This window comes from Sinohyriopsis cumingii, chromosome 19 (genome assembly GCF_028554795.1).
Source record: "Sinohyriopsis cumingii isolate HCF-2022 chromosome 19, ASM2855479v2, whole genome shotgun sequence".
NCBI lineage: Eukaryota > Metazoa > Mollusca > Bivalvia > Unionida > Unionidae > Sinohyriopsis > Sinohyriopsis cumingii.
Window position 1 is genome coordinate 33,047,050 of NC_142979.1, and position 23,492 is coordinate 33,070,541.

At 34.4% G+C, this 23,492-nt stretch overlaps 1 protein-coding gene across 2 annotated transcripts in view; it reads right to left on the reverse strand.

Moving 5' to 3' along the window:
• Window positions 1-1,196: 1,196 nt before the first annotated feature.
• Window positions 1,197-23,492, reverse strand: part of LOC149775405 (uncharacterized) — a 60,176-nt gene continuing 37,880 nt past the window's right edge. For both annotated transcript variants that reach the window (XM_089944401.1, XM_089944402.1), the window contains 2 exons: window positions 16,491-16,613; window positions 1,197-9,897 (listed from right to left, as the gene is read on the reverse strand). In XM_089944401.1, the coding sequence (XP_089800527.1) occupies window positions 9,713-9,897; window positions 16,491-16,613 (308 nt within the window). In that variant the 3' untranslated portion in view covers window positions 1,197-9,712. The remainder of the gene's footprint in view (window positions 9,898-16,490; window positions 16,614-23,492) is intronic.

The following is a 23,492-nucleotide window of genomic DNA, read 5'->3' on the forward strand; positions in this document are numbered from 1 at the left end:
TGGCACATTCTGCACTGATGCAATGTTTCGGATTTAGGTTAGCTACAGTATAAAACAGACGCAAGAAAAGGTCCTTACAAATAAGATACAAGTGACAAGTCATGTACTTTCTTCTTTAGAGGGTGATAGGAATGGCAACAAAAAAATATACTTACAGTTTTACATCCTGAATTTCCTAAAAATGTACTTTCTTAGTTCTGCAAATCCGAATTACATGAGCCATGTCATAGGTTCTCAATCTTGATTACACATTTCGAAATTGTACTGTAATTTAGATGATAAGTGCAATTACATCATCCTTACTGCACTCAAAATGAAAGAAGCATAATAATTCCATAGCGTCTTTTTGATAATTGCAATTGAAAGACTTCATATTTTTCTCACATTATGATTTCAAACATTGAATGACAGAAACAGAAACACATTTGCAGATGTCAACACGCTTCTCCCTCGCTTCTTCAATTCAATGCATTTCATGTGGAATTGGCACATACAAATCCAGTCCATAATCACGAAATTTCGTAGAATCGAAAAAAACAAACAAAATCTATTCATTCCAGATCAAATGGAAAAGTTGTTGCAATGTACATTCATTCACAATATGACTCCGAATTTCAATTTTAACTAGAAACGCCATTTTCTTTCGAAAGTTTGTCCAGCGCGCGACTAAGTTTAAATTTATCTGGGTGGAGTTATGTGCGCAGTAAAAATGTTCTTGTGTAATGATGAATATATGCGCTTGTGTATTTAGTTTGGAATACGACATACATTCATTTACGTTGTTTCTTGTAGTGTATTTTGTTTATATAATTAAGCCTTAGGTAGAATAAGAAAATGAACATATAACATAAAGGTTACTGCATTTGTATGGGAAAATATGAACTCGTTTTGTCGGATGGATATACTGCACTTCCAAGGTCGTGCAGTATTACATCTAAAAAAAAGCTCGTTCATATTTTTCCATACAAATGCAGTAACCTATAACTACAAATGAACTGGATATGGCTGACAGGCCGATAGACTGATAGCATGAGATGTGCATAGTTTATAAATATTCGGAAATTCTCCATACAAAAATTGTATTCTCTGAACAAAAAGAACATTAAGTTGGGATGATAAAAGAGACGTTTTTACAAGTGAATAGCAGTTTATGAATAATAAGGTCTGATGAATACCGTCAAATACTAGAAACAAAATTAAAACGACATTTTATGTTTAATTCTAGTTTGATTTCTGACAAAAGACATTACATCCTTTTTTTACAAATTTCAGCAACTTAAATTAAAACGTACTCTTTTGAACTTTTTAGATATTGTTAACCATCTTTACAATATTTTCGGGAAACATGCCAAGCTGATAATTGTCTCAGATAACTTCAAAAGGAAATAGCAGCGCTGTTGTGTCAAACACTAAAAAAATAATTCTTTCAATACATTTTTAAGGTTCTTTTTCCAAAGTAAACGTTTTCTCAAAGTGAAATTTACCCCAAAAACTAAAACAAAAGTAATATAAAATAAAAATACATCTTTAATAATTCTTTTCGGTAATATTAAATCAAAATTTTGAAATGTCATGAGTTGCGTGCAAAGTGTGTATAGAAAGCATGTTCATCAGGTTGTTTTACAATCTTCTTGTCTGTAAACAGTTTGTAAAGTAAATACTCTGTTACCAGAACAATTTGTACAGTAAACAATCTATTCTCAAACACCTTGTATAACAAATATTCTATTCTCAATACACTTTGTACAGCAAATACTCCATTCTCAAAACACTTTGTACAGCAAATCGTCTATTATCAAAATAATGTGTAAATACATCATTCTCAAAACAATTTGTACAGCAAATGCTCTATTCTCAAAACACTTTGTACGGTAAATACTCTATTCTCAAACACTTGTACAGTAAATGCTATATTCTCAAATTATGAGATGTTGCATACTGAGCTATTTAGTTAGGTCTTTCAACGGACCGAAACTGATAGAGAAGCACAGCTGAAAGGTCAAACACTGTTTAACCCATGTTGCTGATTATAATGACGTAATATGCGTGATTTTATAGTTTTATAAAGCTGTACACAACTGACAGATCTTTTTAATTTGAACACAGAAAGAAGAATACAACAATCTTGGTGTCATCCCACTCAGGCTGACAAGATATTAGCATCAGTTTGGTCATGTATACCGCACACCCACTTTGCGAACAATAATACGACACATTAGCCTTAGCATAACATGCCATCAGATTAGATTCTACAGTGTTCGTTTGAGATCATGAGTAGAACGAAATCTTTTACATACTTGTTTTTGCTGGTTTGATATCCACGGGGTTTTCAAAATATTTTTTAAATATATACTTTAAAGAAACCCTTCGTGAGTACGGGTTTTACTTTACTTATGCAGATTCCAGGGCAATATCACACGTGATTACATGACAGTAGGGCAAGACTGACGCAACAGTTACGATTTTTGCTGACAGTGAGTGAATGTACCACTGCTTCGTCATAGAATATATGAAAGTTATATCTGAAATAAGCCAAGAATATACTGGCCACGTTTATATTCTACGCATTAAAAATTACTGTAAACACGTACATAAAGGAAACTGTATGATCCCTAACAAAATACATGCAGATATACTGGTACATTTATGTACTCATACTACGCTCCCGGGTTCAAGGTCTTCCCTAGTGCTCCAACAAACGTGTGCATACAGCAAACCGTATATGATCCTAAAGTATAGACCTAGATAGGTTAGTGCCTCTTCCGCTGATAGATCTGGGTCTATTTTATTGTCGGATTGTTACGCGTTATACATAGATAAGAGACAGTGTTCTGTTATGATCTCTATGAACAGCAATGTGATTAACATGCTTACATTTCATAACACCTTCAGAATTAAACTGTTGAAGAGCCAAAACTGATGTTCAAGTGATTATCGATATAATAAGGCTATACGACAAGGTAATTAAGCTTAATATATCTAACAACAAAGTAATTATGCATAAGAATGCTATCTGACAACATGGTTAATTATAACTGAATGAGGATATCTGACAACAAAATAATTAAAGCTTAATTAGGCAATCTGACATCAAGGTAATTACGGTTTAATGAGCCTAGCTGACAACAAGATAAGTATAGCTTAATTAGGCTATCTGACATCAAGGTAATTACGGTTTAATGAGCCTAGCTGACAACAAGATAAGTATAGCTTAATTAGGCTATCTGACATCAAGGTATTACGGTTTTATGAGCCTAGCTGACAACAAGATAAGTATAGCCTAATTAGGCTATCTGACATCAAGGTAATTACGGTTTAATGAGCCTAACTGACAACAAGATAAGTATAGCTTAATTAGGCTATCTGACATCAAGGTAATTACGTTTTAATGAGCCTAGCTGACAAAAAGATAAGTATTGTTTAATTAGGCCATCTGACATCAAGGTAATTACGGTTTAATGAGCCTAGCTGACAACAAGATAAGTATAGCTTAATTAGGCTATCTGACAACATGGTAATTAAAGCATATTGATATTACATGACAACAATGTAATTAAAGCCTCAGGAAGTTATCTAACAAAAAGATGATTACAGCTTAATGAAATTATCTGAAAACAATATAATTAGTGCTTAACGAGGTTATCTGACAACAACATAAGTAATATTTCAAACAAGCGGCCAAACAGGCAAAATATAAAATGGCAAGACATAATTATATACTGGTGAATTATCACAAAGGCATTATTGTATCACAGATATTAGATAACTCCTACGGTCTGGAGAAACAACAAAACTATTTAAATGGTCTGTCAGTAAAGACTGTAGTCAATTAGTTTCAGTCTGCGTTTACCGTCATATATCGTTCCTTTGTTTGGTTGGTTTGTTTTTTGTCATCGTCTAGACAAAATAGCTGCAAATATTAAATGAGTATATTTATAATACTATAAAACCCTGGAAAGAACCTGAACGATCGCTGCCCTCACCTCCAAATAGTTTTTACATTTCGGAGACTGTATATTTGTCCAAAACTACATAAGTTAACTATTGCTCAATGCTTTCGTTTCACAAATAAATGTACCATATATCTGTAGCCGATATATAATCCGAACAGTCAGATAAATTTAAATCTAAAGAAGAGAATTCTGGAGTGTCCAAAAAGACAGTCGATCTATACGTTTTCAATGAAGGACCATTGCCAATATTTGATGTGACCTCGAATCACCTTCGTAAATAATGCATATGCTCCCCATCTACTGTATATTTGCAAACGTTTGGTTTTCCATGTGTGTGCGTGCGTGTGTGTGTGTGTGTATGTGTGTGTGTGCATCCGACAACAAGGTAATCCGAAGACAATATAATTAATGCTTAATGAGGTTGTATATATCTTGTCGCGGTCAGCGTGACACGTAACAATTAACTTTGATGCATGGGCTAGACCTGCAATAAATCGCTAGTCTGCGATGGTTTAACCTTTTGGTGCATGAGTGATATTTAATTAGAATCATTTGGGATAACGGTCAGACAGATAGACAGGGAAGGTTAATTTGGGTTTAAGTTGCGAGTAAAATGTCAAAGTCGAGATACTCCAGAGAAAACTATGGTCCATTTGGAAACAGGTGTCATAAAATTAGTTTTTCCAGAAGTAGTTATTAATAAAGGCGGAATAAACAGAATTATTCTAACTTCGACAGGCGTGGTACAGTTTTGGTGATTAGATAAAGTTAATTCCGACCTACTACGAAAAATGATGGTTGTGTGTTTCCCATACAAAATATGTCTTAAGGAATTTCCCTCGCGAAATTAGTCATTCTAAGATTCTGTGGAAAGCGAAGAAGATGAATCCAGGGATATAACAAGTATTTCTCGTAATAAACTGTCAAAAGGACGGTTGTCTGGAAGTTGAGGGGGACGGATCTTAAGGGTACAGCGAGATTCGAGTGCTTAGTAAAAGCTAGTCTCCGAAAGCACAATGTTCGTCTCAATCACACACAATATTTTCACTGAGTTTGTTTGCTTAATGTCATACCCCAATTTTCACTGAGTTCGAAAGCTAACTTCATTCATTTGTCTTGAATATTACATGACTCGTGTATTAAAAAGAATGTCATAAAATATTACCCTAATGTGAATTTTATGAGAATTGTTCCAGTTTACTCGTTTATATGTAATATGAATTTCAAGCATTACTTCCGATGCGAAATGTGAGAATTGTGTGGATTCATCTGTCTTAAGTGATACTACTCATGTAGGGTATGAATCGATATTACTATGCCTGGAAATGTTGTGCCAATCAATTGCTAGTTAGCAAGTAATATAGTTAAGAGAAGACGTGATGGTCATTAAATTATTTTCAAAAAAGAACCGTATGCCTAAAACCGAGATAATCCAGGTTTGCTATATAGCCCACAGCAGGGCGTAGTACTATTTACTAAGATGTTTAGTTACATCGTGATTCCAATCATGAATGCGCCTAGCCGCTGGGGAAAGACATTAATGTTATGGTAATAAGGCCATGTGTATCAGCTGTTAGGACGCGAACTGACTCATATTAGCCTTAGTTATGTTGAGTTATGATAAGACGCTATCTGTCGTAACAATAGTGTGGATACTTGTTCGATCCCAGAAGTAAGGAAGCATCATAGATATTTAGGTTACCATTTACGTATTCATTTTAAAGGGAAAAAAATAGATTCATATAGCAACACACAGTGGGGGGGGGGGGGAGCGCAGACAACCAAGGTAAGGATGATGACCGGAAGAGGCTTGAAGTTATAGAGAGAAGAGAAAATGGAATACGGCGACTCTGACCTGTCACCAACGTTGAATTTGGAAGGATCGGAACCAGGTTATGTAGGCATTCTGATGCTGAACCAACGAGTTCGATCGTTCACTATGATGAAATTTGTTTTATCGGTATAACAGAACGGCTATTTGCATTTGTTACAACGTTGGTAATTTTCTTTAAATCACAAAGTGTTTCATTCAAATCATCCAATGTCATGTTGGATTTCATTTTATTTATGTAATTGATTAAACTGTTATATATTAAATATGGAGGTTCGTGTTGATCTGTTCTATATCTCTGGTCAAAACTCTGTTATTCCATCCATTAATTCATATTTTATTTGATTAATTACCCGATCCGGGCAATAACACTACGGTCTATCATTGTATCATCTCTTAGATAACGATGACCAAACAAAAGAGCCACATAACAAGTGTGGGACACCTCATAACAATATATATATATATATATATATATATATATATATATATATATATATATATATATATATATATATATATATATATATATATATATATATATATACACACTCTCCTCAAAACCGAACTCTCTACATACCAGAATTTATCTCAATAAAGAAATTATTTTGGAATCCAGAATTTCCTTTCTTAATATCACCATTTTCCAAGTTAATCAAAATCTCTCAACTCCGAATACCAAAACATTGATTCTATCCCAAATTTCGTTGTACGGTTTACCCCACCCCCTTAAACCGAACTGTCATTTTCATTTTTTTTTTCTGCTTCAAATTATCGAATGGACATGCTTTCTTCCACACTTTTGTGCCACCAAACATATGGTAATTGCCATCAACAGTGTCCATGTTCAGCTGACAATGCTGGCGAGAACAACTCTGTTCATCCAAGTTTCGTCTAAATTTCGAGAAATGAATAAGTCTAACTCCTCCATTTAAAACGATCTGGAAATCAACAGTTAGAACCAAAATACCGTCCCCCCCACCACCACCACCACTTACCTCTTGTCACTATTATTGATTTTAAAAAATCGACGAACCATTTTAAATTATTTACGTTTTCATTATTGGGACAATCAGTTAAGCAGAGGAAAACAAACGTAAACGATGCCTGGAGGTGTATTTTGTTTGTTTTGGGGTTGTTAAGTTAAATATCAGGGATTTATTAACAAGGTACGCAGCCTCGTTTTAATGATTTGCCAACGGAGACCGACGAAGCATTATACAACAAATTTAGATTCACTAATTTGGGTCTTGACCTATGAACATTATGAATTGTATGGGAGTATTTCCACATTATGGTGTATCCCAATAACTTTAATGCACTTCTCGTAAGCAGTCTAATTACTCAGATGTTTCTTGTGTCGAGGAAAAAGTAATATAATAAATCTAGGGTATGTGCCATTTGTATTTACGTCTCCATTTTTATATTTATGAGATTTGTCTGATTAGTTGTCTGATTACGGGAAATCGGTGTTGGGGAAATATTCCTGAGCCTGAGCAATTAGCCGATTGCTAGGAGCAAACGTCACAGAGTGCAGTCTTAGTTTCGTAGTGAGTTCAAGTCAGAGCCGCATACGTGGCCATGGAGCCATGTAGTTCCTATTGTGTATCTCCATGTGACGTATTTGTGATAGAAGCTGATATCTGAGACTGAAAATTTGTACAGTGGAATATCTGGAGACGCCTGTTAATGTTGCTTTTATGGTATATATGGTGTAGAGTCACCGGCGAAATGAGGCTTCAGATCATGATTTGACTGACCCATGGATAGGTTAGGAACAATAGTACCATGTATTTGGTTATTTAGTTGTATTTCTTGAGTTGTATTTATTTTTGAGTTGTATTTATTTTTATATTTCACGGCGTGAAGGTCTGGCGCTACGTTACGAAAATGTAAGGGGCCCAGAGTGGCCGAATGGTCTAAAACGCTCTCCGTTACGGATCACTGTCATCTTACCTCTATCTGCGTGGATTCGAGTCTCGGGTTCGGCTAATGTGGGTATGTGAGAAAGCTTGCCAGTAGCTTCTCGTGGGTCGGTGGTTCTTTCCGGGGTTTTCCCGGGTTCTTCCTCCACCATTAATACTGGCCGCTATTATAGCCTAGCGTGTGCTGAAAATGGCGTTAAACCCTACAACAACAACAACAACGAAAATGTAAAAAGGAGACCATGTAGTTGTGAGGTTGGAATGCGATTGTGAAGTTGTGATGTAAATGTGCAGTTGTGATATTTGTGGTCATGCATTGAAAAGAAGAAAATTATTTATAGAATGGGGGCGTTGGAATTTCCAGTTGTCGGGAAGTCCTTGGAAATAAAGGGAAAACAAGTGACCTCTAGCAGAATTCTCGCCATGGTTGGATTAGCTCAGTAAAGAGACTCCTTTTGGTTTATTACTTTACTGTGTGGAACAACTGAATATTTTCATGTAAATGGATGTGATTTTCAAAAGGAACGTATCTTGTTCATTCAATTTTCCATTAAATATATGTATTTAAAAACACAAAACAACAAAGAAAACACTGACAGCTTTCCTAATTGAAATAAGCGCGAAACATACGAAACATTTCATACAGCAACTGTAACTTACATTTAGACAATTTAAATTATGCCATAGAAATGCTCAAGATGCAGGAACTTCAGGGGACTTCGCCTACTTGTCCCTCATTTGGAGTTGAGTTCCATCCCATCGACTTTTTGCTATTTGTTTACCCTCCCTCCCCCTCCCCCCATGACAATCATGGTTACACCCCTGATGTGTGGAAAGATTTTATTCTTTCTTACGAACATCAATGTAATTTGAGTCTATAATGTAATAACAGTTGATAGTTTGTTGAAGTTTGGCGGATACCGTGTGTTGCATGTATCAATATCACAAAGACTTGCACACACGAACGTCTGACTCAATAAATGTACCAAAAACCTATAACTTAAAAAAAAAAAAAAAGTGCAACCAACTTACATACAGACTGCACTGACTTGACACCGGTCAACGTCACGAGATATGAGGCGATACCAACAGCACGTACTTAATCAGGTATATTATTGTTTTTGTCTTTATATAAATGACTTTCTTTTTGGTTTAAATAGGTCCGCATAACAGTATGCCTCTGAGATTCGAAACACAGCAATGTTTGTTAACGTCCATAACAGGGGGAGGGGAAGAGAAAGACAAATTGACCTTTCTTCGCCATATCATTCTGTTTTTGTCCATAAAACTAATGGACCTTTCTTCTCCATACCATTTTGTTCTGAATCAATGTTTTCAATTCACGTTTCAAGTTAACCTCCCTTCGCTCGTTCACTTCACGTACGGTGGTATTAAACAACACTATTATTCACGACAATATAAGGACTGATGACATCGGAAACCAGGCTGACGACTTTGCCCACGTGAAGGAATCAGATCACAATTATTACTTTCGGGTCAATAAGCAGGAATATTGTTCCTATTTTTAGAGTATTTTTCATCTGTTTGTGGGGATTGTCGGCCTGGATGTAGATATTCTTGATACTGATTTAAAGAAAATATGTATTATTTTTAATATAAGGATTATATTGTGATCGTTTGAGTGTCTTTCGATTACAGTGCACGGTGAGTAATCGGGTGCTGATGCTGAAATGAAATATTTAACTCATGGCACGTTACTTTGTCGACAGTCCATCATCTCTAAAAATTTCCAGGTAACATATGACAAGAATAAACTGTAAGTTTTCAAGGAAAATACAACTGATTGATAAGTGAGTTTAATTGGATTTGAAAACAGTTGAAAATTCAGCACTGAAAAGCAAATATAGAGAGTATATTGGGAAAAAATTTGGTACTGAGTCCTGAAGCTAAGAGAACGTGCTTAAGCGTCTTAAGGATAAAGTGAACTTCGCTTCGGTCGTTGGAGGGGGTGATGCTGTATAAAATAATATGCAATGGTGATCCTAGTTGACTATTGTTATAACCTTCTTCTCAATGGCTTGCGCAACATCCGGTCTGCGGATGGATTTTAATGTCCTTGCCAAAGCATTGACTGACGTCACCGAGCTCAGTTCTTGCCATTTCTTCAGGCTTCTGTAGGCCATCTCTTCTGATGGTGGATGGATGTTGTAGAAATCGAATTTTAAAACTGAAATGAATCGAAAATATATTATTCAGTTCCTGTCGCATGAAGAAAACAAACAACTATATTTAATTTAAACAGATCTTTTTTTTTGGATAACTCTATAGAGTACACACTGCCGTTGTTATTTCTATACCTGCGTGCAAATCTAATCAGTCATCTGCATATGTATAAAAACATGTAAACTTAATTTCATTTGTATACGTGAAGTAGTTCCACCTTAAGTATCCCATTCGGGTTTCGTCTGAAGTCCAAGCACAAAACTTCAAAAATGTAAAGACAATATTTACAATATTCTGGCTAAAAACTCAATGCATTCGTTGACATATAGATACAAATATTCCAACCAGTTTCATTTTTCTGCCTGAGGTGGCATTGTATACTCATGCTCTCGTGGATTTTTTCAAGACGTTTAAGTCCAAAATGTCAAAAGCTGTGTAATAACATTGAATAATTGTTTTAATGGGTTCAAAAATATATTCAGGTCATCCATATATGCATATAAATATGGTAAGCAAATTAATTTGTTCTGCCTTACTCGCTAAAAATATTTATTTCCTTTTTCTTAAAATAAGTATGTCTTCTTTAAACGGATAGATGGACGGAATCAAATCAGGATGACCCTACTGAAGGGGTGGGGTGAGTGGTTTAAGACAGTATTAGCATACTCTCTCGTTTGTTTGTACCCCTCTACCGTTGTAAAAATAAAAAGCATCAATATATATATATATATATATATATATATATATATATATATATATATATATATATATATATATATATATATATATATAGTGTGCAAAACTTAGCCATTTCATTCACTGATTTATAATTTCTAGTCTGAATGTCGCCAAGGGTCCCTAACGCCGTCAAGCAAACAATGATTCCGATAAAATAAGCAGTCAGACTGCTCGCAGTCTATTTGGTTTCTAGAATAGCTTATTTGAGTAAAAAGCTGTCGTCTGCGTCCAATATTTGCAATTTATTGTTTTTATATTTCGAAAACAAATTAAACCAATAAAAAGAAGGAACCTTTTTATGCATGCGATCTTAAAGATGTAAATCCAAAATTTATGGAATTATTTAGATTTTCAAAGACGGTGAACTCCGTTACATCTGTTGCTTGAAAACATAGACTGGTCCACGCAAATATGGCGACTGCTTTGCGAAAGAAACCCCCATTTGATTCGAAACGCTAAGAAGCTGAGTGTGGTTGGAATGCCCTGGCGACAATCAGGTTAAAACTTATAAATCAATGAATGAAATGAGTAAGTTTTATGCAATTTATTTATGTCCTTGATGCCTTCTGTTTTTAAGTCGGTAAGGGGATCCAAACAAACGTGACGGTTTGAGAACACTATATTAGCCTCTGCATTTAGAATGCATTGAATGCATTAATACTTGCAGCCTCATGACGACCAGGGTTTCGTCATACAAAATTCGACAACTGTCTTTAAAATAGGTTTCTCAGTCAATATGTATCTGTCACGTCGCCGAAAATCACATATCAATTGCATAGACAAACATTACAAAAGACGAATCAATAGCAATGTTTAATTTAAACACACGTCCCACTAGAATTGTAAACACACTGAATGGTATTATTGAGACCGATTTTCACTATACTTGCGTCAGTTCTTTGAATAAAGATGTAAGACGGTATAAACAGATCGGTCAAGATCACTTAAAGCATTCAACCATGCGCTCAGGATTGTGCCATATAAATCTCCAGATTTTGATGAAGAACACTTAAATATTCTGTCCTTTTATGTTCCTCGTCATCCAACGTCATGGAAGTCAATATGAAAGTGTTCGAACTGCAGTGTTAATAAATGGTCAGAATCTTGAAGTGATATTTCTCGTGTACAAATATTTCATTATATTTGACACCTCTTTATGAAGAGATACGAAAAGTACTTCATACTGCTAAACAGGTATATTCAGGTGAAATACATAAATGTCACGTTCTGCCTGTACTTGACAAAAATAAGAACAAAGAAAGAAAGAGAAAAAAAACACCAGAGGAAAGTTACACTAAATGTCAAAATTCTTCATATCATGATTTTCGCATCACAGTTCGGTTCTTAGTTGTGAAAATAAGAATTAAAACTAAAAGTACTTAATATCTGGAATTTTCCCTCAAAATACTCTAGTTATCAAGTAAATTTTGATAAGCTTTCCAAACATGAGGAATTTCCCAACTGACCTGAAGGAAATAAATCGACTTTCTACCGTTCAATACGAAAGTTTTAGATGGTTTGTCTCGATTCTTTTTTTACCTTCTCTTAAGCAACCAAAATCAACAAATAAAAAGTTTGTAATTCATTCATTGCACTTTCAAAAACATTTTATGTCTAGTCTGGCAAATTTGCATTCCCGTTTCAACAACTGCTACAAAATAGTGTGCTTTAAACTAATTCAGGCTGATATTTCTAGCACATGGGTGCAATAATTTTGGTTAACTGTGTGATTAGATTATGCCCAACATCCACAAGTACAATATCCAAATAACTCTCAACCACAATACATGAATATAGCATAGATGTATGCCAACATTCTCCTCAATGTGCATGTTGCAAATACAAACAACTTCACTTTACACCCGTCACTCACTCAGAAGTATGCAATATCTGTACAGCGCCCCGAAAAACGATGGGCTCGTGACCAGAATGGTGTGTGCGTAATTCCCACCATCTTAGGACGTTTTTTGAAGGTCATGTTTCTTTGCTCTTAGTATTGAAATCTGAATGTGTTTCAGGATGAAAGCATACATTTTTCAAAATTAAAATCTAAACTGACCAAAGACTTATACAAATTATACTAAAAGCTGCCTCGCTAGGCGCTCAGAATTAAAAGGATATTGATAGGACTGGTCAGCCTGGTGTCAGTATAATGTGAATGGGTGGGACATCATGATACATGTCTGTGGCCTGATGTCCCAGTGTTAGACACCACTATAAACTGCCACATAGTAGACATCGAAGCGATATGACTGAAAAATTGTTAATTGTTAAAGCTATATTAAAAATCCAAATCACACACACACACACCTTTTGAGTTAATTTCACACCATTTACCCTTATCTCCTACTGAACCGTAATGTGTACAAACGTGTATGCAGTTCAATTAACATTGAGACCTAGATGTATATATACGGTAAATCCGACTGTTCCGAAGCTGAATTCATGTTAAGGTCATCAATGACAGATATATAAACTAAATAGACCGATGATTCTCTCTTATTTAAAAACGATGTGATTGTGATGTGATTTGGATTTTTAACGTAGCTTTAACAATTTTTCAGTCATATCGCTACGATGTCTGCAGTGTGGCAGTTTATAGTGATGTCTAGCACTGGGGCATCATGCCGCAGACATGTAGCATGATGTCCCACCCAGTCACATTATCCTGACACCGGGCCGACCAGTCCTAAGTGTTTAAAAACGAAGAACGTTTAGATATATCGCATATGTGTACAACAAGGCATGTAAAAAGTACGACCCTTGATTGAGATAACGCACAAGGCATGTGAAAACGTTGACCCTTGATTGAAATAACGCATATGTATACAACAAGGCGTGTATAAACAATGAGCCTTGCATAAGAAAATGCATATGTGTACAAGGCATGTAAAAACTATGACTATTGCAGGAGATAATGTATGTGTGTACAACAAAGCGTGTTAAAACTATGATTTAACGATTATGTGTACAACAAGGCATGTAAAAAATATTACCACTGCGTGATATAACGAGTACGTGTGCAACAAGGCATATAAAAACTATTACCCTTGCATGAGATAACGATTGCGTGTACAACAAGGTATGCAAATAATATGACTATTGCATGAGATAACGCATGTGAGTACAATAAGACGTGTTAAAATTAAAACCACTGCATGAGATGACACATGCATGTAACGACAAGGCATGTAAAAAAATATGACCCTTGCATGATAACGATTACGTGTACAACAAGGCGTGTAAAAACTATGAATATTGCATGAGACGCCTCAGATTTATAATATATTTCATAGTGAAATATTGAAATATATTAGTAGAAGACAAATGATACCGCCACAGTAGCGATATCGCTTTTCGAGCAACTGTTTCACCATTTAGGAAATTTATCTGCCCTAATTTATGGTATTGCAACTTGCATTTTCCATATATTAAGCCTATTTCATCTTTCTTCTTCTTCTGCTCTTCTCTCTCCTTCACAACAGGATATACTGATTGATCTCCAATGTGTCAACTGTAGACCCACTAGTGTATACTTAAGCAATCAATGAGCTGTCATACTGAAATGCCTAAAAGGGAACTCCGAAACAGCCAAACGTTGACTTTAAATATTACCTTTTTATAACTACCTTTCTACATGAATCGTGGAAATTATCAGTGACTGAAATTACCTGATCTGTTGCTTAAGTATCACCCGTACGGTAAACATTTAATATTCTACGACAAAAAGGTACAAATTTTTAAGGGAACAAAAATCATGATTAAATATAGTAATACACTTTTTAAAGAAGCAACTATAACTCGAATCACTGGCTTCTTTGAAAACGATGGATAAATCGGGAGTTGATTAATGTTGATTGCAAACGGAATTTAACTGACCATCGAAAATTGGATGCAGTGTCTGCTACCGAACTAGACTGCAAGCTTGAAAAAGTCAAACAAATATTCACGTTTGAATGCAGAAATAATCAAAACTATTAACTAAAATCTTGACAAAGTAATCTCATAATCATCAAAAATCTGTTGTTTAAAAATGTTTCGCTCTGAAGTGTGTCAAATACAATAGCTCCTTGTTGTTTCTGCATAACCCCACCCGAGTAGTATCAATCCGCGCATCAAATGTGTTAACAAAAATATTTTTTTAAAAATCTCTTCATTTTCGTAATAATACAGTCATTATTTTGACAAAACACACAATCTGAAACCTGATATATACAAGCTAAATCTGTAATACGTCCCTGTCCCGAATTTATATTAAAATTAAGATCTTCTTTTTATCGATGTACTAATTCAGCTGTTAATTGCATCGACACAAAATAGAGAAATCCATGAAAATTAATGATTTTCGCTTTTAAATAATACATAATTAAAAGAAAATCTACGTTTTTGGTAGATATACGCGTGATGTGGAAACAATGTTTCCACTTCACTCGAGAAATATTTCCACATACATGTGTCTGCTCAAAACAGATATTTTTATGTGAGAACCAAAGCATGTAAAAACAATGACCGTTCCTTGCAGTTTAAAAATAAGTGGCAGCAAACAGATATGTCGTAGCGGATCTCTGGTGGGTTGTTTTTCCCCATACAGCTCATAGTGTGTTACCTCCCTTTGGTAAAGTACTATCACTGCGACAGCATACTAAATCTGGTGATAAAATGCCACCCAGATAAACCGTATTTCTGACAGCTGTATCTCACTCAGTTTATATTCTTAAAACGTTTAATGATATCGACTGGATGTTTAGGGGCTGATATTGTCTATTCATTAAAAGTTGCAAATACTGGCAGAGAGTTTCGTCTGCACACATGGTTGTACATTTTATACACTGAACGTATTTCTCGCGGGTGTTGAGCTACCGTCGGCTGAAGGGTTCTTTTGACAATATTTCCGGATCAAACTATATCTTTAACGACTTGTAAATCCACGTGGAATAGCACAACCATCTGTCCCGTGGCCACTTTTAATTTCGTCTAGATATGGATATTACCAAATACCGATTAGTGTCAAAACCGCACACGTGTGCTCCGGAAAGATCTAAATGCATCAGAATTACACATTAAAAATAACAACAGGTGAGATCAGATCCATAAATCGTTCATCAGTATCAAAACATAATGGGGGGCGGGGTAATTGATCGGACTGTAGAATGTGAATAGTTTGTGTACGTTGTAGTATTCGGAATGCTTCTAGTGATGGAGCACACGTTCCATGATGTTAAAAGATAGTACGTAAATACACGTCATAATAAACCAATGACGTGCATCTAAGATGGCATGCTTATTCTGGTTCCTTTCTCAGCTTTATGGTTGGGTTTCAATCTGTGAAAAAGAAACTCGGATAGAATCCATCAGAGGTGTTCGTGTACTAATGCGCCAGACGATAGGCTAAGGTTTTGATGCCCCAGTGGTCAAAATGGCTGCGGTAGCGATATAATCCGAAAGAATATAAGCTGTATGAAGTATGGCATTCTCCATTATGGAAAAGAACGATGAAAGATGAGTAAATGTTCGTACATATTATTTCTTGATAATATGATTTATTCAGCATTGATAATATGATTTATTCAGCATATATTATTTTCTTGGTCATTTGACTCATTCACTTCAAAATCTTTCAGATTTGTAACAAAAATTAAGTTCAACGACCATATCGAAAATATGTATTCCAACTCAGGAACATTACTAAAAACATGTGTGTGTGTGTGTGTGTGTGTGTGTGTGTGTGTGTGTGTGTGTGTGTGTGACAGAGGGGGGGGGGTCTGCAACTGGAATTGTTAGGAAATCAAAAGACTATAGAACGTGATAGCAGCTGTTTTTCTTAAATTCTTTTTTCTCCCCTAGATATGAAAAACTTACCATCCAGGTCCTTTGATCGAGTTATGGGGTCCCGAGGTGGACTGAATGGGAGCTGCTGGTACATTTTGGACCAGTCCTTACCTATAGTCGGAACTGTTAGATTAATCGCCTCTTTCATGGAGTCTGTAACAGATAAAACGCATTTTCATATTCTCCCATTGAAACCTAATGAACAAATGATAAACATGCTTAAAAGTACAACACTGAAATGATTTGGATTGTGAATCATAGACTTGGTTTCCGCTCCTAACCAGTAAGTTTCAATGTTCAATTCACTGGATGGTTTAATTATTTGAACTAGAATTTTTGGTTTTTTGGTTTTATAAACATTACATAGCACACGCAAACTCTCTGATTAGAAGCGACTGCACAATAGCACCTATTATGTAAAGAGGAAGGCATTCGGCATTCCCTCAATATATGGCCTTTCATTGTAACACCTTTCCTGTTATAAGTTTAGTGTGGTTTTCTTATTTAATAACAAAATAATATGTGTAATTATTTCATGATAAGGTGATCTCGCTAGAAGACGGTACACCCTGCCTGTTATAAGGTTGGTGTGGGTTTTTTTATTTAATAGCAAAATAGTATGCATACATTATTTCATTATTAGGCTATCTCGCTATAAGGTGGTATATTCCATTATAACATCCTTCCTTTTATAAGGCTAATTTAGTTTTCTTATTTAACACCAAAATAATATGTTTAAATTATTTCGTTATAAGGCTGTGTCGCTATAAGGCGGTATACTCACTCCATGGCTTCCAAGGACAGCACTATGATGAGGGTAGTGATGTATATAAAAATCTCAGGCCTACATTATACGGTTTATAAATTAGATAAGGTGCAATAGTTACACTTGGAACATTCAACATTATGATGACGTTAGAGTTGCATTGGTGCATATTACTGAAATTATCTTAGGGTCAATTTATCTTTCATTAAAGAAAAAAAAAACTTTCATATACGTAACATTTTGTCCTTTATGGGTTGTTTAAGTAAAAAGGGGAGAAACTTCTATTCCTGTCTAACAGGTGAAGGTGAGGAAAAGTTTGGATTCCAGCATAACACCTGCAAATATTTTCCGTCAGTTCTACTTTACCCGCAGACGGTATTAACTGTAAATATTAAATCGCAGGCCTTGGTGAGAATTTTGTATATTGAAATTTTAACACATATGTAAATAATCACTGGATTTCAACAAAAGGCGTTTAAATTTAATGTGTACCCAGTTGATGTCAAACATATTATCCAAGTAGGAATGAAGGTCTTGCGAGTTAGCCCTCGCACTTAATTATTTTCAGCACGCTACCTGTAAAGTGTAAATACCCAGATAAGGAGCCCTATTCAACCCTTGATAATATATGGTAGTTTGTTACCTAGACCAAACAGAAGCCTTTCATAAGCTTGATCGGGAAATAAGAGTGTATAGCACTTCATTCAAATACTGTCGAAAGCATGATTGATATTTTAAAAAAATACCCATTCCCTTTTTCAAACCATAAGTTAAATTAACGTGGGTCTAACTAACTCTCAAATCAACAGTGAACAACTGCAGTAAGACGGATGCCAAACACAACAATTTATGTGGCAAGAGTTTATATATATATTACAAGTACGTACTCTGTGTGTGTGTGTGTGTGTGTGTGTGTGTGTGTGTTATCACCAGCCAGAATGGAGCTTAGAAAGAAAGTGGGAAAGGGGGAATAAAGTACGCAATATATAATTTCTATATATTGACCGCAAACGCCCATCCCATGGTGAGATGCAATGGGTCATCCATCCCATAATGATATGTAATCGGCTATCCCACAGTAACCTTTGACCTTTCTATTCCTAAATCAATCGGCTTCCACCTTACTTAATGCGTATAGCATCTATATTTGGTCTGTGATTTCAGTGACCTTGACCTTTGAATTTTGACCCCAAAATATATACATTTCTTTCCCACCCCAAGTGCACACTATTCAGAACGTATGGTTACGGTACATGTTGGAGAACATACTTTATCGTGCAAAAAATTAGAAGTTAACGGAGAGACCTGGAATTAAATGAAAATTAAGTGTTTGTTGAACTGGAAAAGGTCATAGAATTTTTAAAAAGATATATTTTCACGATAAATTGCTCTGGCAGCTCTCTATAAACCACTTTAAAGAGAGAGAGAGAGAGAGAGAGAGAGAGAGAGTTATTAATGAAAAATAAACAACAAACAAAATAGTGTATATGTCCTTGTTACAATGAATATTTCACGCTATGCTTATAAACTGCAAAGATGTACGACCCTGATTGAAGTTTTTTATTTAAAAAAAATAAATAAATATACCATCATCACCAAAACATTTTGTAAAGTAGAAAACGTTTGTATCTTGCAGAGAGAATATCGACAAAGACAATTATATCAACCAGACATAGGAATTTTCGCGACTGGAAAATGGTACCTAACTTTCAAGTTAGAGAAATTTGCTCAGTCGGTATTACTTACTTGGGTCAGGTGATTTGTGTGGTACATGCTCTGTATAAGGAAATCAAACAGTAATGACGTCATTGTGTTTTATCTTTTACATAGGCCGTCTGATTTGTGTGGTACTGTATAAGGTAATTAGTAATAACGTTACTTTCATCCTTATTTACATAGGCCGTCTGATTTGTGTGGTACTGTATAAGGAAATCAAACAGTAATGACGTCATTGTGTTTTATCTTTTACATAGGCCGTCTGATTTGAGTGGTACTAAATACGAATATAAAACAATAACGATGTCATTTTTATTGCTATTTACGTATGCCTTCTGATTTGTGTAGTATTGTGTAAAATTATGAAACAGCAACGACATTAGTTCATTATTATTTAAATGGGTCTTTAGATTCGTGTGACACTGTATAAGGAAATCAAACAGTAATAATAACGTTATTTTCATCCTTAATTACATAGGTCGTCTGATATGTGTGACACTGTATAAGGAAATCAAACAGTAATAACGTTATTTTCATCCTTAATTACATAGGTCATCTGATATGTGTGACACTGTATAAGGAAATCAAACAGTAATAACGTTATTTTCATCCTTAATTACATAGGTCGTCTGATATGTGTGACACTGTATAAGGAAATCAAACAGTAATAACGTTATTTTCATCCTTAATTACATAGGTCGTCTGATATGTGTGACACTGTATAAGGAAATCAAACAGTAATAACGTTATTTTCATCCTTAATTACATAAGTCGTCTGATATGTGTGACACTGTATAAGGAAATAAAACAGTAATAACGTTATTTTCATCCTTAATTACATAGGTCGTCTAATATGTGTGACACTCTATAAGGAAATAAAACAGTAATAACGTTATTTTCATCCTTAATTACATAGGTCGTCTGATATGTGTGACACTGTATAAGGAAATAAAACAGTAATAACGTTATTTTCATCCTTAATTACATAGGTCGTCTGATATGTGTGACACTGTATAAGGAAATAAAACAGTAATAACGTTATTTTCATCCTTAATTACATAGGTCGTCTGATATGTGTGACACTGTATAAGGAAATCAAACAGTAATAACGTTATTTTCATCCTTAATTACATAGGTCGTCTGATACGTGTGACACTGTATAAGGAAATCAAACAGTAATAACGTTATTTTCATCCTTAATTACATAAGTCGTCTGATATGTGTGACACTGTATAAGGAAATCAAACAGTAATAACGTTATTTTCATCCTTAATTACATAAGTCGTCTGATATGTGTGACACTGTATAAGGAAATCAAACAGTAATAACGTTATTTTCATCCTTAATTACATAAGTCGTCTGATATGTGTGACACTGTATAAGGAAATCAAACAGTAATAACGTTATTTTCATCCTTAATTACATAAGTCGTCTGATATGTGTGACACTGTATAAGGAAATCAAACAGTAATAACGTTATTTTCATCCTTAATTACATAGGTCGTCTGATATGTGTGACACTGTATAAGGAAATCAAACAGTAATAACGTTATTTTCATCCTTAATTACATAAGTCGTCTGATATGTGTGACACTGTATAAGGAAATCAAACAGTAATAACGTTATTTTCATCCTTAATTACATAGGTCGTCTGATATGTGTGACACTGTATAAGGAAATCAAACAGTAATAACGTTATTTTCATCCTTAATTACATAAGTCGTCTGATATGTGTGACACTGTATAAGGAAATCAAACAGTAATAACGTTATTTTCATCCTTAATTACATAGGTCGTCTGATATGTGTGACACTGTATAAGGAAATCAAACAGTAATAACGTTATTTTCATCCTTAATTACATAGGTCGTCTGATATGTGTGACACTGTATAAGGAAATCAAACAGTAATAACGTTATTTTCATCCTTAATTACATAAGTCGTCTGATATGTGTGACACTGTATAAGGAAATCAAAACAGTAATAACGTTGTTTTCATCCTTAATTACATAGGTCGTCTGATATGTGTGACACTGTATAAGGAAATCAAACAGTAATAACGTTATTTTCATCCTTAATTACATAAGTCGTCTGATATGTGTGACACTGTATAAGGAAATCAAACAGTAATAACGTTATTTTCATCCTTAATTACATAGGTCGTCTGATATGTGTGACACTGTATAAGGAAATCAAACAGTAATAACGTTATTTTCATCCTTAATTACATAGGTCGTCTGATATGTGTGACACTGTATAAGGAAATCAAACAGTAATAACGTTATTTTCATCCTTAATTACATAAGTCGTCTGATATGTGTGACACTGTATAAGGAAATCAAAACAGTAATAACGTTGTTTTCATCCTTAATTACATAGGTCGTCTGATATGTGTGACACTGTATAAGGAAATCAAACAGTAATAACGTTATTTTCATCCTTAATTACATAAGTCGTCTGATATGTGTGACACTGTATAAGGAAATCAAACAGTAATAACGTTATTTTCATCCTTAATTACATAAGTCGTCTGATATGTGTGACACTGTATAAGGAAATCAAACAGTAATAACGTTATTTTCATCCTTAATTACATAAGTCGTCTGATATGTGTGACACTGTATAAGGAAATCAAACAGTAATAACGTTATTTTCATCCTTATTTACATAGGTCGTCTGATATGTGTGACACTGTATAAGGAAATCAAACAGTAATAACGTTATTTTCATCCTTAATTACATAGGTCGTCTGATATGTGTGACACTGTATAAGGAAATCAAACAGTAATAACGTTATTTTCATCCTTAATTACATAAGTCGTCTGATATGTGTGACACTGTATAAGGAAATCAAACAGTAATAACGTTATTTTCATCCTTAATTACATAAGTCGTCTGATATGTGTGACACTGTATAAGGAAATCAAACAGTAATAACGTTATTTTCATCCTTAATTACATAAGTCGTCTGATATGTGTGACACTGTATAAGGAAATCAAAACAGTAATAACGTTGTTTTCATCCTTAATTACATAGGTCGTCTGATATGTGTGACACTGTATAAGGAAATCAAAGAGTAATAACGTTATTTTCATCCTTAATTACATAGGTCGTCTGATATGTGTGACACTGTATAAGGAAATCAAACAGTAATAACGTTATTTTCATCCTTAATTACATAGGTCGTCTGATATGTGTGACACTGTATAAGGAAATCAAACAGTAATAACGTTATTTTCATCCTTAATTACATAGGTCGTCTGATATGTGTGACACTGTATAAGGAAATCAAACAGTAATAACGTTATTTTCATCCTTAATTACATAGGTCGTCTGATATGTGTGACACTGTATAAGGAAATCAAACAGTAATAACGTTATTTGCATCCTTAATTACATAGGTCGTCTGATATGTGTGATACTGTATGAGGAAATCAAACAGTAATAACGTTATTTTCATCCTTAATTACATAGGTCGTCTGATATGTGTGACACTGTATGAGGAAATCAAACAGTAATAACGTTATTTTCATCCTTAATTACATAGGTCGTCTGATATGTGTGACACTGTATAAGGAAATCAAACAGTAATAACGTTATTTTCATCCTTAATTACATAGGTCGTCTGATATGTGTGACACTGTATAAGGAAATCAAACAGTAATAACGTTATTTTCATCCTTAATTACATAGGTCGTCTGATATGTGTGACACTGTATAAGGAAATCAAACAGTAATAACGTTATTTTCATCCTTAATTACATAGGTCGTCTGATATGTGTGACACTGTATAAGGAAATCAAACAGTAATAACGTTATTTTCATCCTTAATTACATAAGTCGTCTGATATGTGTGACACTGTATAAGGAAATCAAACAGTAATAACGTTATTTTCATCCTTAATTACATAGGTCGTCTGATATGTGTGACACTGTATAAGGAAATCAAACAGTAATAACGTTATTTTCATCCTTAATTACATAAGTCGTCTGATATGTGTGACACTGTATAAGGAAATCAAAACAGTAATAACGTTGTTTTCATCCTTAATTACATAAGTCGTCTGATATGTGTGACACTGTATAAGGAAATCAAACAGTAATAACGTTATTTTCATCCTTAATTACATAGGTCGTCTGATATGTGTGACACTGTATAAGGAAATCAAACAGTAATAACGTTGTTTTCATCCTTAATTACATAGGTCGTCTGATATGTGTGACACTGTATAAGGAAATCAAGCAGTAATAACGTTATTTTCATCCTTAATTACATAAGTCGTCTGATATGTGTGACACTGTATAAGGAAATCAAACAGTAATAACGTTATTTTCATCCTTAATTACATAAGTCGTCTGATATGTGTGACACTGTATAAGGAAATCAAACAGTAATAACGTTATTTTCATCCTTAATTACATAAGTCGTCTGATATGTGTGACACTGTATAAGGAAATCAAACAGTAATAACGTTATTTTCATCCTTAATTACATAAGTCGTCTGATATGTGTGACACTGTATAAGGAAATCAAACAGTAATAACGTTAT